Below are 22103 nucleotides of genomic sequence, written 5' to 3' on the forward strand. Positions count from 1 at the left end.
CTTAAAGTAGTCGATTGTCGAGTTCACGCGCGTGATCATAGGTAACTAACTAACTGCGTGAACTCGACAATCGACTACTGTGGACTTCGACCGAAAACAGGAAGTAAATACAGGTATGAACGCTGGTTGAATTAACATCACTTTTATTCATATCTCTCACATCTACTGCAGTCAGATTCACCGTGTTCACTCTGAAGGAATCACTCACATTGGCTGTGCACTTGTAATGACACATCAAGGATGTTAAGAGGCTAAAAGCAGGTTTAAAACTTGCCCCATTTAAGTCAACAGGGTGCAAATTTTAAAAAGAGGATAACATGGTGTAGGCAACACCGATTTTTGTCGTTGTTCTCTGTACTGACAGCACTCCAAATTTACAAAAAAATTAGCTCAATGTTAAAATTGACCGGAGTTCTCCTTTATTTATTTTTTTAAAACATTATGTGCCATTTTTTTAACCTCTTAATTTAGTTTTAAAAGACTTTAAAATATGTCTGGTGACTTTTTTTTAGAAATCAGGCCCTCACTTACTGTATATAGTGCAAACAAACACACCCATGCACACTTAACATCTAAACTAGGTCTGAATACAGTGCGCCCCGTGGAGAATTGGCCCATTTTGTCCATTCTACAGAAGGCTGATTAGATGCGCTCACATCCTCACTGATGGATATCTCACACACTTTGATGTTTTCTCACCCATCAATCTAATAAGATCAGCAAAAGCTTTTTTATATCTTCCTGCCTTCTCACTCTTAAGAGGAGAGTGAATGAACATACGGTCATTAAAGGAGATCAATAGGTGAAGCTGCAGTCAGTTTTGTGTTGGGGAAGTCAGGTTCATGGCATGTGTGTTGAGAGAACAGTAAATGAACCATGCGTTACTTAAAGTGTCTGCTTTAGTGCTTTTGTCAGCAGTGACCTACATCAACAAAAAATTTCAGACGCGTGTACATGCACGTGTGTGTATTTGCGCACACAGATTCTTGTGTTGTCTCTCGACTGCATCTCACTTGAGGGGATTTAAGATCTATCAGATTTAAATTCGACCAAGGCTTGAAAAACTGTACGATTCTTTGAAGTCTAACGAACTAGCAACTTCAAACGACAACACGACTATCGCTTCTGGTCTCAGAAGGAACATTAATTAATTTCCATTTTCATCTGGAAGGATAAATAAATAACTAACACAAAAAGAGGTTTACAACACCAAACATATTGAATCCTGTTAGCGCCATAGCATGTAGCCCAATATGATTTGACATAAGTTCTACTTGTTAATTAGAATATAGGGATGGATGGATGGATCCCCAGAATATCAGCAGTGAACTCCGTCTCCAATCGGCACACAGGGACAAAAATAAATAAATAGCCTAAATAAAACACACATCGGCGAAGCAAACCTGACCTTACCTGACTAGGCTACTGTACAATTTTATCATTGTAATAAAAAACTCAATTTGGCACATCATTTCAACATGCTGCGATTTAGCCTACTACTAATTAATGCCTATTGCACTTTGCAAAAAGAAAGAAAGCTCGAATAAAATAACAAGTCATTCACATTATAGGCTAATTACTCTACGCACTGTCATGTCAGGGTGACGACTAGGACGAGCCTGTTCTGAAGACTCCTGTTAATTTTGATCTGGAAATCTGAATTTTATATCTGCATGGGAAGAGAGCGTGTCTTTTTTAGGCAGACAGTGCAATTCAATTTAAACCAGCAGGCCTAAAAATCATTTGATTGGTTCAACCGCCACCCGCAATAAAATATAATTTTTTGTCACGTCATCCGCCCGCATCTCTAATAGATAGTGATTGATTCATTGATACATTCATTGATACATTGATTCGTTGATTGATTGATTGATTGATTCATTCATTGATTCATTCATTCATTCATTCATTCATTCATTCATTCATTCATTTTTAGACTGTGTTAGACTGTGTTGCCCCTCTCAGCATCTGTTGCCATTGGTCGGCACTTGTTTTCGCTGACTGAACTTGTTAAATCGATGTTTGTCGGGTCGTGGAATATCTGAGACAGTTATTTTAGGCTGTCTTTACACTACACTGAGTGATAATCTTTTGTGTGTGTGTGTGTGTGTGTGTGTGTGTGTTTGCATTTTCTTTAGACTAACTGACCCTGCTTATATTACTCAGTACTAATGAGACCATGGAAAGATTGGTATAGTTACAATCTTTTTATACATTTTTTTTAGAGCCAGTACTGTTTGTATAGTTTTATACTGATCTATGTTTGATACAGAGGGAAATAAATAGGGAAGAAAATAGAGAGATAAAAGATAAAAGTCTTGAGAAACAGAAAGCTTGGAGAAAATAAAAGGTAGATGGGGAGAGAGAGAGAGAGAGAGAGAGAGAGAGAGAGATTTAGTTTAAAGTCGACAGCAGCCGCCTTAATTCAATAAAGACGGGAGCTGTGTTGTAAGAAAATGAAAACTCTTGTAGGGAGTCATTAGGCGATATGTGGTTGCTGGCATTGACACAATGCCACAGGGAGATGCCAGCCCAGTAGTAATAAAATGAGTGTGTGTGTGTGAGAGAGAGAGAGAGAGAGAGAGAGAGAGAGAGAAAGTGCATATAAGTGGGCGAGGTAAGCAGCCGTCATGTTCTTTCTATCTTCTTCTAAGATTAAACAATATTTTTCTTTGTGTAATTTCAGATATGTTTTACAGAGCAAGGTTATACAAAAACAGAATGTATTCGCTTTTTTATTGTTTATTAGCTTATTTATTAGTTTTCAAATTATTCTCATAAAACATCCCTCATGAATTAGTAGGTTCTTTAAATAATATTACATTTTGATACTTCGATTTAAAGCATATAACTTTGATTTTGGTTGCAAGGTCTCTCCAATAAAGTTTGCTTTTTATTTTTGTCTATACTACAGTATATATCGGCCTTTCTGTTAATTCACCTATAATTGTGCTTGCGGTTTATTGGCCAGTTTCTGATTTGCTAGTTAATTAGTTTATTCATTTCCTATGGATCATTAGTTTATTCCCAAAGTCTTTTAATTTTACTGTTTAAATGGAAAATGGTGCCGAGAAAATTGTGACACCTTTTAATCAGTGTTTAGCTATAGTCTAAGATTTTAAATTCTAAATATTTAATAATATTTGTAATTATTTTTTCATGAATTTTAAATAATTAAGAAAACTAAATAAACATACATCAGTAAAAAAAAAAAGTATTATTACAAACATATTTTAATAATATGTATTCAATTGAAATCTTAATTATCGTGTTTCATATACTAACATTGAGAATTTGTATTATGTAAATTCAAATTAAATAGGTTTCACGTCTTCATTTAAACTATTTTGTCAGTGTTATCAATGTTATATTATAATTTAGCAGTTAAAGCAGTTGTTACTCTCAATTTTTTAATGTGTGGGGGCTCTGGTTTTTGGGATTACAATTGCAACTGCATAAAGCAGTTCACGTTCCTGTGCCCTCCTTGAATTAGACCTAATGTCAACAGCTCACTGCAGCTTGCTGCCAGAGTTCCCTCATTTTGAAGGGCCATGGGAGTGGGTGAGATCCAGACTTCTCTCCAAGAAACAGCGAGCTGTCCTCATCCTGAATGAGGACTTTGGAGCCCTGCAGGGTAGAGAGCTGGAGCTCATTTCAAGACATCTCTACTTGGACAGTATAGTTTGCTGCCTTCTGACACAGATATATCCACCCACACACTCATACGGTCAGTTCTTTACCGCCAAAGTTCAGTCCCTGAGGTTGGCAGTAATAATAAGCGGCATTGCAGGTGCAGCGTTCTGAACTGGGGGGAAATAAATGAGTGTTTATCCTTCCCATCCTTGCCGCTGAGGGACAGCTGAAAGTTATCATCTTTCCGGAGCTCTCCACAAACTGTCAGAGTTAGAGTCAGAGCGAATGGGTTAAAGCACTAGTTCAGTTAAAAATAAAAATGCTGTCTTCATTTGCTCCCATATGACATTGTTTATTTTGTGGAACACAAGATAGTTTCAACTTTTTTTGTCCATTTAATTAAAGTCAGTGGAGTCTAAAACAACTTTCGTTGAACAAAAAAAAGAACGAGTGTGTTCCTTCCATCATGTGTGCGGTGACCTTCGAAGAGTTGTTCATTTATCAGCTGTCTTGAATGCTCCTCTTCATCAGCTGCCTAATGTATGTGTTATGCATGTGAAGGACATAGACTACTATTCATTATGGCTCATCTCTTACTTCAGCATAATGCCACATTGTGTCAGTGTTATTGATATATGTTGCACTAGAAGCCCAGAGCAATTTCTCTCAGCACTCCTATAGATTAATGATTGTTCAGTTGCTTGGACAGCCCGCAATACACCACAGATTGGCAGTGAAATCCATTGGACGGGTGCGAAGCATTTAATACATATTTGGTACACTATACACACAGTTTAGTAGTATGTAAAAACATACTTTGGAGTTAAACTTCAGTGCTCAAACCTTTCCTTATGATGAGGAATGCAACCATTGACTCTTTTAAAGTTCTACAAATGGGGTTCTCTAAAGCTTTTTAAGTTTATCAGAGAACTCGTTTTGCTCTTTCTAAAGGAGTTTCTCCAGAGGTTTCATCCAGTGTGGCAATCTGAGGAACTCCATATAAGAATTGTTTTATTTTTACTATCATTTTCTGGCCACAAAATTCTTGTTTATTGCTTTCTATTCTGGTATATATGAATACTGAATAATATTTCTGACAAATAAAACATTTGCATCAAATATTGCCTTAAATTGTCTTGTTAAATTTATATTGCTGAGTGCCTCTACATGCGTGTCTTAAGTAAATTACATCATGTTTTGGTCAGAATTGTCATTCAGAATCACAAATGTTTCTAAATTTAGCTACAAGCCTTGTGTAGCTTTGTATTGCATTCACAGCTTTACCACTTAACAAACAGTAGAGCGTTGGCGCTTGCAACGCCAAGGTAATGGGTTCGATTCCCAGGGAAAGCAAGAACTGATAAGAATGTAAATGTGTACCTTGAAATGCAATGTAAGTCGCTTTGGATAAAAGTGTCTGCCAAATGCATAAATGTAAATGTAAACTTGTCCTACACCCCTCTCAATCTGGTTTAAACCAGCGTCATCCAGCATGAGGCTTTGTCTACATGAGCTTGAGGTTTACCTGCACTGGCCCACGTTACACTCGCCCCTCTAAACCTCATTGCTATCACATCACGACACCAATTTATTTAGTTTTACTCTCACTGCTCCAAGCGGGATTGAACTCTGCATCAACCGGCATTGGAGGCAGGTGCGCTAACAAAGATGCTAAATACTGCTGCCTCTAGCATCGGTTTCTAGTGCGCCTCTTGAGGCCACGGAGGTGAGGTTTAGCTGCACAGGTCTTATTAGATGGCCTCCATTACATCTCACCCCCCATAACCTCACTCAATTCAGCATCGACCGGCATTGGAACCTGCTTCCACTAACAAGGACACTGAAGACCTAATGTCAGTCAGTCAGTCAGTCAGTCAGTCAGTGTTGCTTCCCCAAAGCTGGTGCATCCCGTTTGCATAATAGTTTCATTCTTGATGCACCCGTTGAGCTGCAACAATGGAGAACTTGAAGGGCTATGTAGAAACAAGGTCAACATAAGAAACTACTGATACCACAACAATTCAAGAGCTAAAAGAGGCAGAATGAGTGAGTGAGAGAAATGTCAAGTTGGTAAAGGGAGAAAGACATATACAAAAGGGGCGGATATGGGGGTCAGCGGGTTGACTGAACGATGGTGTTGCTGTGAGTAAGGTCTCCCAGTCCTTCTTGATTATTTTTTATTGAACATGTTCTCCTTTCACCCTTCCTTCTTATATATGCTATCAATTAAGCCTAAGCAAGTTTATGTGTGTCCTGGCATGTGTCTATTTGCCTTTGTCTTCTGATCAAACTGCAGGCTCAGACCTAATTGGGTCTGTTTGTCTTTGCTTCACTGAGTGTGAGCCAGTTAATTGGTCTACATCCTTTGAGGCTCATCGATTGGTCAGTCCAGTTATCCAGTTATAGGCTTTGTGATGAAGGTGTGGGAGGAACCACTTGATCTTTCTATGCCGTGATTGGCCGATAGGCGTCCACTTTGATGTGAGAGCTCAAAAAATAAAAAAAGGCTTTCATCCCTCCTATCGCCTCGCACCAGACCTGGACACAGCACTTTTACTTAGAAACCAACCTTTCACCATCATGCCCCGGGTCTGACATACCTGCAATTACGGACACACACATGCAGCAGTCTTGACCTTGAGCAGCAAATATGGCGGCAAATGCAGGGCATCTGGGGGTTAGGGAGGGTTTACAGAGCTCCGGGTTGATTTTAAACCTTGGCTTTGAACAGCCCTCCAGACTCACGCAGACAAACTCCAGCTGGAACTCAGCAACTACACTGAGATTAAAGATCTAACTGCTCGAACAGAACACAGTATTAGACATATGAGGATGTGGGCTGAGTTAAATACAGGCTATTAGAATATCGCTTGGTTATTTTTGTCAGCTGCAAGGTCCAGATTGTGCTGATCGTCGGAAAAGTAATGGCATTTTGAGATGATAGTGGATGGAGGGAGGAGGAGATGTGCTGCAGATATGCAGAATTCATCAAATGACTGTGTGCTTCATCTATCTCCCTCTCTTTTTTTTCTTTCTCCAGGGCAGGACCGCAGTGAAGCAGCTCTGATAAAGCGTTTTAAGGGGGATGGTGTTCGCTACAAGGCCAAACTCATCGGGATAGATGAGGTCACCGCCGCAAGAGGAGACAAACTCTGTCAGGACTCGATGATGAAACTCAAGGTGTGTTTGTGTTGGTTGCTTTCTATACATTTTGTTTATTTATTTATGCTGTTGGTGTTTCTGTATATTGGTCAATGACATGATTTAAAGGGATAGTTCACCCAAAAATGAAAATGCTGTCCTCATTTACTCACCCTCATGTTGTTCCAAACCTGTATGACTTTCTTTCTTCTGCTGAACACAAAAGAAGATATTTTGAAGAAAGTCGGTAACCAAACGACTGATGGACCCCATTGACTTCCATAGTAGGAAACAAAAATACTATGGAAGTCAATGGGGACCAGCAACTGTTTAATTACCAACCTTCTTTAAAATATCTTCTTTTGTGTTCAGCAGAAGAAAGGAAATCATACAGGTTTGGAACAACATGAGGGTGAGTAAATGATGACAGCATTTTCATTTTTGGGTGAACTATCCCTTTAATTTTGTCTACTAATTTATTCAAAAATACATTAAAAATACATTAAAAATTGATTTGAATTCATACATACAATGACTAGAATACAGATCTTCTAATCTCTGTACTGTTATTCTTTAGTTAAAATAGAATATCTGACCAAAACTTAATTTCAGTGCTTATTAATACTTTTGTCTTCCAAATCAAAGTCATGTGGTGTGACCAACATAAAACAGGAAATTATATCATAGAGAGGGCCCTGCAGAGCCTCATAACTGTGTTTCAATAAGTTTCTTAAAATATCAGATAATTTTAGTTGTTTATGACAAGGTAAGGTTAGTTCAGGTTATAAAATGTCATGTGATGCGACTATAAACGTTTTCAAAAATATTGAATAAGATGTCACAAAACATCTCTTTTGTAAATGTCTTTAATTGGAAAAAGTATTCATATAAAAATCTTTCAGGTAGTATTTATAATTACATTTATTTAAAAACTAATAATAAAATACCTTTGGCAGTCCTTGTGTAAATAGCTATATAAAGGTGTAACTTCAATAGCTTAATAAATACATAAACCACATCCATCAGATTGGGTAATAAGCCGTGTGAACAGCAGAGGTCACACTACTGTGTATAAATGTCTCTAGTTTTTGCTACAAGCCTTGTGAAGCATTGTATTGGATGCACAGCGTTACCACTTAGCAAACTGAGCGATCATCACCAACTTGAAATGCGAGCCCGATCTCACGGGAAAACGTACAAATTCTACGAGGTGGCTTATTCGTACGAATTCATACGACCTGACTCGTACGAATTAGTATGATTTTTGCAAAATCGTACATATTTTACGAATTGGCCAATTCGTATGAATTCATACGAATGACCTACCCCTGACCCCGCCCCTAAACCTACCCATCACGTGGGTTTAGACAAATCGTACAAATTCGTACGAGTGAGGTCGTACGAATTAGTACGAATTAGCCAACTTTTTATCATTCGTACGAATTCGTACGAATTGGTCGTGAGATAGCGTTGGAAATGCCCACCCTTCCTCTCAAAAGAAGTGTAACTGGTCCTACTCGCACCCATAGACAGTAAAAGAAATGGACACAGCGACCCCATTGGATTCAACGGAGACAAAGTGAAGCCCATTAGAAACTTTTACTTCCTGGGGGTCCAGCGTACTGCGCAGACTCAAACTGAGCTCGACGACGTAGATGTGACGTGAGCAAACCGTCTGTCTTCTAGTGGCTGTGCCAAGATCAATCTGAATCATTACCTTCCGAAACTCGCAGAGACGGAGAGCGTGAGTAGGAGCTGTCCATGATCTTGGAGCATGAGAAACTTTTTGTAGGTGTTCTGATTAATTACTTTGTCATTTTGCCTCGACGTCCTCCCGATTGCCCGCGAGCTTCTCCTCCTGTCCATACGGTAATTTCCTACTGTGCGACAGAGAGTCGCGTGGCTGTGACGCAATCGTTAGCCTACTTTTACAAAAACTGCTTCTACAGGGCCATAACGTAAGCTACAAGGTAATGGAGCCTTTTATACATTTTCGTGTTTCTTTAGAAATAAATAATGGACAAATGGAGTCTTTAAACGCCTCAGATGTGAAGTTATTCGCTGTCAAAGTGACGCCAAAATGAATGGGAGTCAATGGGATGCTAACTGCAGGTGGGGTTCCGTTAGCCAATGGCGGCGTCCGGGGGTGCTTCAAAATAATACAAATCCCTGCACCCTTGCTCGCACCCCTCTGAATGGGGTTCAAACCAGCGTCATCCAGCATGAGTCTACATGAGCTTGGGGCCACAAGAGTGAGGTTTACCTGCACTGGATCACGTTACACTCGCCCCTCTAAACCTCATTGCTATCACATCACGACACCAATTTATTTAGTTTTACTCTCACTGCTCCAAGCGGGATTGGACTCTGCATCAACCGGCATTGGAGGCGGGTGCGCTAACAAAGATGCTAAATACTTCTGCCTCTAGCGTCAGTTTCTAGAGCGGCTCTAGAGGCCATGAGAGTGAAGTTTAGCTGCACAGGTTTAGCAGCAGAGGTCACACTACTGTGTCTAAATGGGATTCTCTGTTTGTGTATAGATGAACACTTTCCGGAAATCAGTGTATTTTGTAGTTTATTGTACATTCACCATAAATCGCACCCTTTTCACCAGTGTTTAGATTGGTTTCTTTGAGTGTGTGAGAGAGAGGGTAATTTCGCCATCCGATTTGCATGTTGGTCTGATTGGAATGTCCAGACTGTTATCGATCAGAGCTGTTTACCACTCACTCATCCAGACACATAATCTATACTCATATTCCCACAATCCTCCACTCCTTAGCAAACAAACAAGTCCCATGGTGTCATTTTTTTATCTCTTATTCCTCTCTCATACTCTTTATATCTCTCTGGTAAGGAGAGTTTCAACAACAGTTTAACTTGAGTGATTTCATATAATCCCCATCCTCCCTTGATAATCAGCTATAAAAAGTTTCTTAACATCACATCCAGCATCTGTTCAGCTTTTCCTACAGACGATGCTCTGCTCTGGACTCTCCCTGGACTGCAAACAGACCTCTTATATTTCACATCTGCATCTCTTCTTCACTCCAGCAGCACTTATATGCACACACTCCCACTTCTGAGTTTGAAATGTCAGAGCTTGTGCTCTTTCCACCATGCTACTACTGGCATTAGAAAGGCTCATTCATCATCCCGCCAGCACATATGGATAGGCATAATGGTGTGCTAAGATACATCACAAGACTGACGGATGCTTCTCCCTGCGCACTCGGAAGGAAGATCAAGAAACGGGCTCATCTGATTGGCTAGGACAGATTACGGTCCTGGAAGACTCGAGGGCTCCAGAATCTTGGAAGAACGCCCACACCCACCCCAAACACAGACCTTGGACTGGATTGGACATATGATGCAAGCTTGATTTAAAAGCCATTTTTGGCTCTGGCTTAAGATAATTGCAACTTTATATTTTGCAAATTTGACTTGACAAGTTGCTCATAAAAATGTATTTAAAAAGAGTTCCAGGTGTGATATCTTCTAATCAGAGTGACGGATTCTGGCAAAGGCGACGTACAACCATCTGGGGGTGGGACTTTTCTCTCTATGGTGCTCTTAGATTCTCCATTGGTCTTTTGCAGCAGTTTTACTAAAGGATGCCACTTTTCGTTCCTCCCACCCTTCTTGTTGAAAATGAATTGTGTCCATTGTGAGTTGTGTGTGGGTGCACAGTACAGATTAATCATGTCAGTGAATTACCAAATAAAATTCATTGCTGTTTGGTTTATTGAAAAAGTGCAAAATGGTCGGCGCCGATGGCCTCGTGGTCAGCGCGCCGACATGTAGCGCCGTTGCGCTCGGGCGACCCGAGTTCGAGTCCCGGCTCGTGGACCTTTCCCGATCCCATCCCCCGTCTCTCTCCCACCTCGCTTCCTGTCAACTCTATACTGTCCTGTCATAATAAAAGGCAAAAATCACCAAAGAAAAAGTGCAAAATGTACTAATACATTCAAACCTGTGTAAAAAGGATAGTTCTGTCATCATTTGCTCACCCTCGTGTTGTTCCAAACCCATTAGACTTTGTTTAATCTTCAAAACACAAATTAAGATATTTTAAAGAAACCTGGCCTTCGAGAGGCATTCTGTCTTATAGCATTTACCTGTACACTGCCTAACAATAGGTGGTTTGCAGTCACGTGATTGTGATGACGCGCGAAATTCAGATGGAGGGCAGGAAGTGAAGAGCGGAATGGACGAGATGGCGGAAAGTCCGTACTGGACTACTTTTGACGCTATTACAAGAGAAATATACAACAAAAAAATCGAAACATATGTTGGACGTGATCCTTACGTTATGAAGAGGAGCGATTTTTCAACTGAATTGAAAGATTTTGCCTGTAACGTTACGAGTTTGTCTTCAGTTACAGGGGTAACTTACAAACTCAAAGAAAAGAAGAAACAATTACTTTGACTTTACAAAGTTCAGAAACTGGTACGTTACACAAACATAGCCACATAAGTTAATTCACCTTTGACAAAGTGATCACTGCACACACAGGCATTTTCCGACGTAGGTTTGCAAGCCATTTTTTTCCGGCGTTTTTCGGTCAATTTCTTGCCTTTTTCCCCCTTATGAACAACAACTTTTGGTACTCGATAAAAACTCCTCGTGGTTTCATCGATTTGAGCAACCATAAACGACGCAAAACATAGGCATTTTGAGTTTGTTATAGTGGTTCTAAATGTAGCAAATCACTTCCTGCCCTCCATCTGCATTTCGCGCCATGGCAACGCAGTGAGGTGACGTCATATGCAAACAAGCTATTCAGGCATTTATTTATTTTTTATTTATTTTTCGATTTGAGCCACTTGGTTTTAAATCTGTATCCGTATATGATAACGGGCCACACTCATATCTCATTCTCATTTCAATTCAAAGGTTTTGCTGGCATGTGAGGGATACTAGCAAAAGAGATTAATGATATTCTATGTTTTTAAATAGTTCCTGGTGTCTGCATATAGAATGGCATAGTGTGGTAATAACAGTAGAACACAGTGTTGACCAATTATTTGTGCAAACCACTGGACAGTACCAAGTGGATTCATTTATTTGCTGGAAGCGCAGACCAGTTTCGTCCATGGTTTCGATTGGGTAGTGCAGTCCTGTTCACACTTTACACCGATAATGCAGTTTTGACCATAGTTATGGCATCCATCAGTATAGGGGATAAAAACCCAGGTGTCTTCAATCTCTCTAAACCAGCACATATAGAACCTCCAGCCAGAAATTGTTGAAATGTGGAGAAACTGAATCAATTTCTTTGCATAACCGCTAATGCTCCCCAAGGATTGCAGCAAGTAGCGAAAGCTGCCGTTCCCTGCTCTGTTCCTGTTTTATCTTCAATTCGTCTTTTCTCATGTTTCTGTTTTCATCTTCTTGTCTGCAGGGAATCGCAGCCTCTGCGCGGTCTAAAGGAGAACACAAACAGAAAGTTTTTCTCACTGTGTCCTTTGGAGGGATCAAGATCTTCGATGAGAAGTCGGGGGTGAGTCGGGGGAGTGGTTGGGAGTCGGGGACAGTGGGAATTGTGTCCTGTCACTATCCATGATCCTTTGAAGCAAGTGTCTGAGCCATGAATACAAATCCTCAGATGCCTAACCTGGTTTCTGTTTGTTTTATCTACAAAAACGAAATTTTGTGTTTTTCATTACTTTGGAGATGTGTTGTAGCTAATATCTAGTTGACATTTGTTTTATTTTACTCTCGACGAATGACAGGAAAGTGCTATAAAGTAGGCTAGTCGGCATCAGTAAAAACCACAGTACAATGGGAGAGCTAATTGCAACAACAAACACAAGATGAGCCAAAATGTCAGATTCAAAGACAAATGATTCTTCAGAAGTTGTTCTTTTTCATGAGTCAATCAATAGTCTCGAATTTAGCGATTTGAATTGGACTAAAGACCTGTTCACACCAAAAATGATGACTATAAATATATAAACTATAATAATAGCTATGTAAGCATTCACAATTCATGATAACGTTATGTTTATTATATCAGTGTGCTGCAGTTATGCTGGCTGCTGCTTTAAATGCTCGAACTCTTATCTTTTTTTTATCGTTCATGTTCTGAAAGTGATTCCAACAATATTGCTCTTCTGTCATTTTTGTTATAACTGTTGTGTGGACATTTTCATAATAGAATGATTATTAAAGTTTTTATTTATAATTATAGTTATCAGGATTGATGAGAACAACCCTTAAGTCAATGAATCGAAATTCGTTCATAAGTGTTTACGTCATTTCTTGGTTACGTCTCATTTGGAATTTACTGGATCTCTCAATGAGATATTTTAGGTTTGTGAAACTTATGTAAGTCTGCTTACTGACTGATTGTTCAAATAGCAATGTGTAATTAACTCTTTCCTGGCCATTGATGGAAATTTACATCATTTATGAGACAACGCTTCCCAGACACTGATGGAATTTTCCGGTTTTCCGTGTTTTCACTGTTAAATGGTAGGGGGCGCTATTACGCATCTTCTGAAAGAGTGCATAATCTCCTAATCAAAAGACATGTGAAGAAGAAACAGAGACAAGCAATATAATTTGTAAGCATATAAATCAAAACTGCCTAATGTTACAGAATGAAATGTCGACCCAGGACGAGCTATGGGACTGTGAAGCTTTGGGGGTGTTGATGGACTCAATCTACTCCATCTATGTTTCGATCATCGTTCTATATCAATACACAAAAAAGTGATTTTCTCAGTTTTTCGCTCAAAATGTTGCTTTTTTAATGGAACTTTCCCTCATTCAAGTGTTGATAAAAAAAGAATGCATGAAGCTAGAATAAAACAGCTTTTTTTGTTTAAAAGCAGAGGGGCATGTTCAGATATGCATAAAACAAAGTATTCTGGGGGCATGCAACTTTTGTGAAATGATCAAAAATACTGCCGTTGGCTGGCATTTTTTATTTTTTTATTTTTCAAAAATGCTGTGCGGGAAAGAGTTAAATATAGCCTACTATAAATGGTGTTCTGATTAAAAATAAATAAATAAATATATATATATATATATATATATATATATATATATATATATATATTACACAATATTTAAATGGCAAAAATGACAGCATTAATCTAAAAGATTATAATTTTACCCAATATAAACCAGTGTGGAAATAATTGTTACGCAGCATCGGTCTGTAACCATCTGAAATGTGCACAGACCTTAAAATGTCTGTTTGCACTAAAGTATAAGTGCCAATTATTTCACAGACATAACTGAGAAAACAAAGCAGAATGTACAGTTATACTCGTGGACATAGTTGAAAGTCTAGGCTTTTCAAGAGGCCCTCATTTTCTAAGCCTCAAAAGTTTGGGTCGATGGGAAAAGATGGTTTCTGTGTGCTAGTGTGCTGTTGCTCAGGCTCGAGTCTGCTGTACGTCGGGCGGGGGGTAAGGCCATCCTTTGGGAGAGGTAAGCCTGTGTTAATGATGCGTTTTAAAGAGAGGAGCGCTCTCTGGGGAAATCAGAGAAGCCTAATTGAACAGACTTCTTAGAATAGAACGACCGTAGCTTTACAAGACCCATCTGCAGGGCCCGACTCCATCTTGATGGAGAGTAAATGGCAATAACAGCCAGTGAATCACACCTGAGCTAGTTATAAACGGAGGGAATAATGCGTATTTATGAAGTATCAGACCAGATCACGTACACCTAAGTGCTGCACCACAGAAGAAGAGTTTGAAAGGAGTTCACTCCATAGTTAATTTGCCTTTTTCTTTTTTGTTGTGAAATGCCATTAATCCCTTTTGGTTTGAAACCAGTTTGGACATTGTTTTTTTTTAAAAGATGAAGCAAATCCCAAAGAGTGTTTTTGTAATTGGCTTCATTAATCCCACATTGATTTACAATGTTTTTATTTACAGCATTTCACAGAGGTATAAACAGCATACTTTATCATTTTAATTTGTTTTTTGATGATATTGTCATGTAAATGTTCTTTTTACATTTGCTTAACATAACTTATTAACATACTTAACATACTTATGTGATGTCAGTCATTTTTTTTTTTTTTTTTTTTACTTAAACAATTTTTATACCACAAAATGAAAACCTTTTCATCGTTTTCATATCAGTGTTGCTAGAAACATACATAAGACACTCAATCAATGAAATGTCATGCGTAATGCTGCAGTATAAAGTTCAATATCACTGTTGATATTAGTGAGTGAAACTGGTTTCTACATAAAGTGGGTCGCCCCTTCACGGTGGCCACCATTTGAGATCACATGACCAGCTGTGGCTTTGCAATTTAGTTAGTACTTCCAACATTTGTCAAAATGTTGCTAGAAACATTCATTTATCCTACAGAAGACAGATTACACGTCACTGAAAAGTTTTGTGCAATGCTACATCCACACCAGTAGGTGTCAGTATAAATTTCAATTCACTGTTGTAGTTAAGGCCCTTGCACACTGAGTCCGAAATTCGCATCCGAAATTTTCGCACGTTAAAAAATAAATACGACCTCACGTTATGTCAATCACGCTTGCACACTGCCAACAAAACTTCCGTCCGTCGGATTCGGATCAGGCTCGATTTTCTGCGTTTTTCACATCTGTAGCAAGCATTTTAAATGGTGCAATGTGGGATTGAATGAGTGCACTCAATAACGTCCACTAGGGTTTCGGACGCCACTACAAATGGATGTAATAATGCCCTATATGAGGGTATAGGGGGCGATTTCAGATTCAGTCTATGTCTTTGGAATTCTATCAAGTTAGTACACAAACACAAACTGCAGATGAACTTATCTCAAACAAAGTTTGGTTTGTTGCACACCAGTCAACTGCGATAGCATTGCGTGAACTGGTGGGGACAGTAGAGAGGCCAATATTGTCATTTTATTTTAGTAGACAAATAAGATCTGATCTAAAGAAACTTAAGAGCTGGAAAAAAAAAAATTTGGTTCTAAGATCTGTCACCACTTTTTCAGAGTTAAATTATGTTTTAGCAGAAAATCTAGATGCAAATTCACATCGATTGTATTTTATAGAGAACAGGCTGATTAATCTTTGTTCAGGGTTGGGTGTTGCACCGATGAGGGCCGGTGACAAATGAGAGGTTACTATGTGAGCACAGTTGTGCTCTGTTGACATGGCGCCAGGAGGTGACCTACATGACAAGGTTTTAATCTGTCATTAATGCGTCTGATCTATTAGCACCATGACCTATTGTTCTCTTTTGTGAGTGTGTGTGTGTGTCTGAGTGTGTATGTGTTTAAGTATCACACTACAGTTGCATCATTACACAGCATTTATCAAGTTGTTCTGCTGTAAGTTTAGCTCTGACACTAGTGCAGCAATGGTGTTTCATTCTATACCGGCCATGAAACAGAATTTTGGTAGTTTAAAGGGGATAGTTCACCCAAAAATGAAAATCCTGTCATCATTTACTCACCCTCAAGTTGTTCCAAACCTGTATTTTTGTCATTCCAAATCTGTAATTTTTTTCTTCTGCTGAACTCCAAAGAAGATACTTTGAAGAATGTCATTAATCAAACAGTAGATGCACCCATTAACATCCATATTATGGAAACACATATAATGGAAGTCAATGGGGTCCATCAACTGTTTGGTTACATTTCTCAATGTTCCAAAGAAGAAAAAAGTTGAGTAAATGATGACAGCATTTTCCTTTTTGAGTGAACTATTCCTTTAAATCTGTGAGGGTCACACTATCATTCTTTCGTTTTACTTTGGCGACTTTCTAATTTAGACCCTGAGACTGAGCCAATGCAATGAGCCGGATTGATGCTCTGTCCTCTCTATTACAGAGTATAAAAGTGTTTGCAGTGGTATTCTCAGGGTTTAGAGATGTTATTGAGTAATAGAGGTGTGTGTGTGTGTGTGTGTGAGAGAGAGAGAGAGAGAGTTGCATTCCGGGTTGTTGATCACATTGATGGTTTATAAGGTAAGATGACTGGACCATGTCACAGTGGCTGTGCTGGAAGTCATTCGATTTTAGATGTGCTCTCTGCTTCTGCAGACAAAGCTATACTTCATATGTACCACTTTTTATCGCTCTCTTTCTGTAGCTCATTTCATTCCACTTACTGACATAAGCTCCCCCTCATGTCTTCTCTTTTTCTACCATTTTGAATTGTCAGCATTGTTTGAATAAAAGTTTGGATGCCCTAATAAAATACAGTTTTTCCCATCTGAACAATTTAAATGGTATTATGGATTGTCACAATATGATGTGGTGTGAAGGACTTCAACAAGATGCTTAAACAAATAAACAAATATATTTTTATAAGTATACTTACTTTTATTTTCCAAACAATAATAATAATAATGCATTTAATATTGTTTTTATTTAATTTTTTTTAGTAGACTTTTGGACCCCACTGTCTTTTTGTCTTTCCAACTAATCTAAATCTAAATAATTTGATTTGCCCATCTTCTGCGTGTGCTAATAGATATATAGATGTGGTGCACATTAGAAACTGAGGACTGAGACCGTACAACAGAGAATATTATGTTATGAAGAGAGAATAAAATAAGGAAGAGACAAAGGATGAGCAAGCCAGTGTGAGAAAAACGAAGATGGTAGAAGAAAGAGAGACAGAAACCACTGGACACTCCCTTTAGGATTCAGCAGCTTTCCTCACTGTGTAGTTGTTCCAGCTTCATCTGCCTGTCCTCCATCTTTTCCTCCTTGGCATTGGCTCCCCCCTCCAGGCCCTCCTCTGATGAAGAGGAGCTGCTTCCTGATTTCATTATGGTGACTCAGTGGACAACCGTGTGCGGCACTGTGACTCGGCTAATCGTGTTGTTGTCCTGCCGTCTGAAGGCCTGCCAAGACCAGCCACTCGTATTATTAACTCTCCCACAAAGAGGGAGACCAGATCGGAAGCAAAAACCAGGGAGATCCTCCAGCTTGCCCACTGCCACCTCCAGCTCCTCCTCAGTTAGGACCGCAGGCCTCTTTACACCAGCAAAGCCTTTAATACCTGAAAGATATTCCTTAGCATTCTCATTCATCTTAGTGGCAGTTGCTCGGCTCGGTTTCAAAACCAAGAGAGTTGTCTTGCTATCTACTGCCTACATGAGCAGCCACCTTCTGGGGAAGTGTCCTGATTGAAATGAAATCTCATAAGTGAATGATTTGGTATGCTCTACTTAGCAGGCAACACCATACATCACAGCGCTCCTCACGTATTGTGTATGACATTTCAGATTTTATTTGATTGGCTGCATCCAAATATGCGTACTTCCCTAGTATATAGCAGGCGAAAAACAATAGCCTATGTAAATTAGAGTAGTATGCATTCATCCTACACGCATTCATACTATATAGAACATACTTTTTTTAAAGATCACGAAGTAATTAAGCTGTGTCCCAATTCAGAGGCTGCATTTTTCAAAGGAAATGGAAAAGTCCACGCCTTCCATAATGTAGCACACACAAATATAAGGCAGTATAATCCATTTTAATACGATTGTTAACTATGGCTAACTATTTTTAGACATTTTGCAGTTTTCGGTGTTGAATTGTAAGTAGGCTATGTTTTCAACCTTTTCCTAGCTTTATCAAGAATGCTTTTCTGTATGAATTAAACGTGTAAAGCTATCTTAGAAATCGCAGAAAGGACTTGTTTTAGACATCTGGGAATCTATAGTTTGTGAATGTTTCAGAATGACTCCAACCTCTCGTATCAAATGTGTCTAAGATGTCCAATTTGGTTTCCAGATTCAGTCTTCATATACTTTATAGTTTCATAAGTCACAAATAGTATGCAGGGAGAGTAATCTTTGATTCTGTACCACTGATTTGCATAGAAATGAGATCTGACCCACTCAATAGAGTAGTCTAATGCATGCAAAAAGCAGCTGTTGATATAAATGACTATAACTGTTCCACTTACTCTAATATCATTAGACAGAATGAGTGAGCTTGTGTGTGTGTGTGTGTGTGTGTGTGTGTGTGTGTGTGTGTGTGTGTGTGTGTGTGTGTGTGTGTGTGTGTGTGTGTGTGTGTGCGTGCGTGCGTGCGTGCGTGCGTGCGTGCGTGCGTGCGTGCGTGCGTGTGTGTGTGTGGTAAAGACAAGAATGCATATGGAGTGAGGGCAAGTAAAATGAGCAAAGTGTCTATCAAAAATGATAATTTAAAAGTAGGGCTGTGAATTTAATGCATTAATTTGGTGTGGTTAATAAAATAATGTTATATATATATATATATATATATAGTTACAGTAATTTAATACTTAATACTATTATATATATATATATATATATATATATATATATATATATATATACACGTAATTTATTACATTACACATTTAAGGAATATAATCTGACTACTTTTAGATTACTATTGACTCATTTATCATAGAATAATATTGTACCGTATTGATATAAAAATGTAAAGAGAAATAAAATATATTCCATTCTTTGTTATGAACAACACTGAAGTGCATTAAACATTACATTACGTCTGGGTTTCACAGACTGGGGTTTGTGAAGGAACTGCAGGGGGTTTGTGAGTTTAATAAAAGCTAATAATTAAATAAATCAGACAAATTGTAAATTAAAATAATAACAAAAAATGATAAATATGTGTTTGAAAGACAAAAGCCTTCAAAAGACATGGCAATACATTGTTAAATTACTCAATTAAATTAATTAAATGTGTTCATCAGGAGTTGATTAGATATGCAATGTTGAGAAAACAACAATTTTTTTTTTTTTTTTTTTCTGTGGTCAAATGCTTTGTGGCTCTCAATTTACCATGCAATATAATAGTCTTCTGACTAGTGGCTGGTCTGTGTGTCCAATTTTACAAAACTAGAAAACTTTCTGTGTGCATAAGTGACATGCTTTTTTAGAAAGGAAAATTTTAAACACTATAAAGAAGAATTAGGGAGAGTCAGTCATTTATGAATGACTTAGGCTACTGCCTTTGTCTGAATAATATATAACCATGTAATCAATAAAAAGCAACTAGTTTGATTACTAGTATTTGAAAATCTAATATAATCAAATTACAAGTAGGCTACTTCATTTTTGGAATCTGATTGCGTAATCCAGATTACATGTAATCAGTTATTACCCAGCACTGGATATATGTGATTAATTCCATTATTTAATCAGCAGTTCATTTGGCATTAATACTATTTGTAATTCAGTTTAATTGATTAACAGATATCAATTCTTGATATTTTGAAGATATATTTGACTAAGAGGAGTCTCCCAGAGCTCCTGCTGGTACAGTAGAGCAGGTTAGCACTAACAGCATGAGATACAATTCTTCATTCTAATGGCATTTCAAGTCCATTTTGCGCTGTCAAGAGTTATTAGTCTCTGCACCTAGTGTCTCTCTCTCTCTTTTCCTGCCCATATGCTGCGTTTTCCCAGAGGCGTCTATGGGCGGCTCATTTCTGAAGTTCCTTTCCAATCCCGCTCTCAGAGGAGTCATTTTGGCTGCCCACCCGCTAGCTTGTCCACCCTTGATCGAGTGTGTGGGTGTGTTTGTGTGAATGTATGTGTGTTGGCACCAGTGGCATTTTTGATTAAACTCAGTTCTCTCCTTACTAATTACCCTTCTCTCAGGCCCAGTCGCTATATAGTTGTGCAGTTTCTCTTGCTCTTTCTTTCTAATCAAAGACCTGGAACACTCATCATTGCAATGGCAGCTGCTAATTAGTGGATACCTGGCGCCGTGGCAACAGCAGGTTTGGGGGGGTGGGGGGTGTAGGGCGAGTCAAGGCTGGTTGATGGGAATAATGACACCGTGTCTCCATGTCTAGCTCCCACACTGAGGTGATTAAATATGGACACACACTACACCGCAAAGCATGTTTTAATATAATGATCGGACTCTGACATGGTACTTTAATCATACCGTTTTATGTTGTATTTGAGGCAGGTGTGTCTATCTGTAAAAGGGAGGTCAAAAAAGAACCAAAAAATAAAATAACAACAATATAGTTTTATCTTAAGTACTGGTGGTACAAAGTATAAATCAATGTGTACCCAGCTGTTAGCGTACTCAACTTGGAGTATTTTCAGTGTTAGCCTACTACTGTTACCGGCTACTGATTTTTTTTCTGTATCCTGACAACTGTAGTCTGCAAATATGTGCGAGTATGTGTGAGGCTTCATAGAGAAACTACCTGAAGGTTTTTGGGCATGCTGTGACTAGAAAGTCCCATAACGTTGTTTGTTTGGCACAGTGCTAATGCACTGCAAATAACCCAAATCAAGCAAAAAAAAAATATTTTAACTCTTTCCCCGCCAGCGTTTTTATTAAAAAAAGTTGCAAGCCACCGCCAGCATTTTTGATCATTTTCTCAAAAGTTTCATGGCCCCCAGAATATTTTGTTGTTTGAATATCTAAACATGCAATACATCAAAAGAAAGAACAGACCTTTTGTGTTTTATTCTAGCTTCATGCATTCTATTTTATCAGCACTTGAATGTTGGTAAGTTACATTAATAAAGATCTGGATGTGACATACATCCAGATCGAATTCAGAATGATGATCAAAACACAGACTGAGTAGATTGAGTCCATCAACACCCCCAAAGCTTCACAGTCCTATAGCTCATCCTGGGTCGACATTTCATTCTGTAACATTAGGCAGTTTTGATTTATATAGCCTACTGTTTAATGTTGATGATTGTGTTATTTTACATATGCATCTGCTTACATATGATATGGCTTGTTTCTGCTTCTCCTTCGTGTTTTGAGCCGGAGATTCTCATCTTTCAGAAGATGTGCAATAGCGCCCCCTACCATATAACAGTGAAAACACTGAAAGCCGGAAATTTCCGTCAATGGTGTGGAAAGAGTTAAGGTGGTATAAGTGAGCAATGAGCATTCTTTAAATGTTATATGGCACTTTTTTCCTCAAATCTATAAAGCACCATTCTGAGAGTTTAACCAAAGATTTGAATGTGTCTAATGAAGTAAACCGAATCACATGTGATGAGAGAGAACAGAATGAGTGAATATGGGACAAAAAAGCTAGAGAGAGAGAACATGATAACATGGTTGAGAATAAGGCGGGATGCATGAGATGAGAGTATTGAAGGAGAAAGACAGAGAGAGATATGTGGAGGAAGGGTGATAAATCATGCTAAACTCATTAATGAGATAACGGTGGCTGAGGAATATGAAGGTTAAAGGGTTGAGAGCTCTGGATGTGCCATAGACAGAGTTATTTCCTGCCAGGGCCACTGCAGTCAGTCACGTACACAGTACACACGCATGCATATATGCCTATACATGCCTATGTAAGGCACAACGGAAGTGACAAAATGACATTTTGTTGATCAGAATTGTCAAGATT

At 38.6% G+C, this 22103-nt stretch overlaps 1 protein-coding gene across 5 annotated transcripts in view; it reads left to right on the forward strand.

The window, feature by feature from the left end:
- dab1a (DAB adaptor protein 1a) overlaps nucleotides 1-22103 on the forward strand; it is a 158563-nt gene that overhangs the window by 90686 nt on the left and 45774 nt on the right. For all 5 annotated transcript variants that reach the window (XM_084432492.1, XM_084432493.1, XM_084432496.1 and 2 more), the window contains exons 3-4: nucleotides 6674-6813; nucleotides 12180-12278. In XM_084432492.1, the coding sequence (XP_084288618.1) occupies nucleotides 6674-6813; nucleotides 12180-12278 (239 nt within the window). The remainder of the gene's footprint in view (nucleotides 1-6673; nucleotides 6814-12179; nucleotides 12279-22103) is intronic.

This window comes from Rutilus rutilus, assembly GCF_951802725.1.
Source record: "Rutilus rutilus genome assembly, chromosome: 15".
Classification (NCBI taxonomy): Eukaryota; Metazoa; Chordata; class Actinopteri; order Cypriniformes; family Leuciscidae; genus Rutilus; species Rutilus rutilus.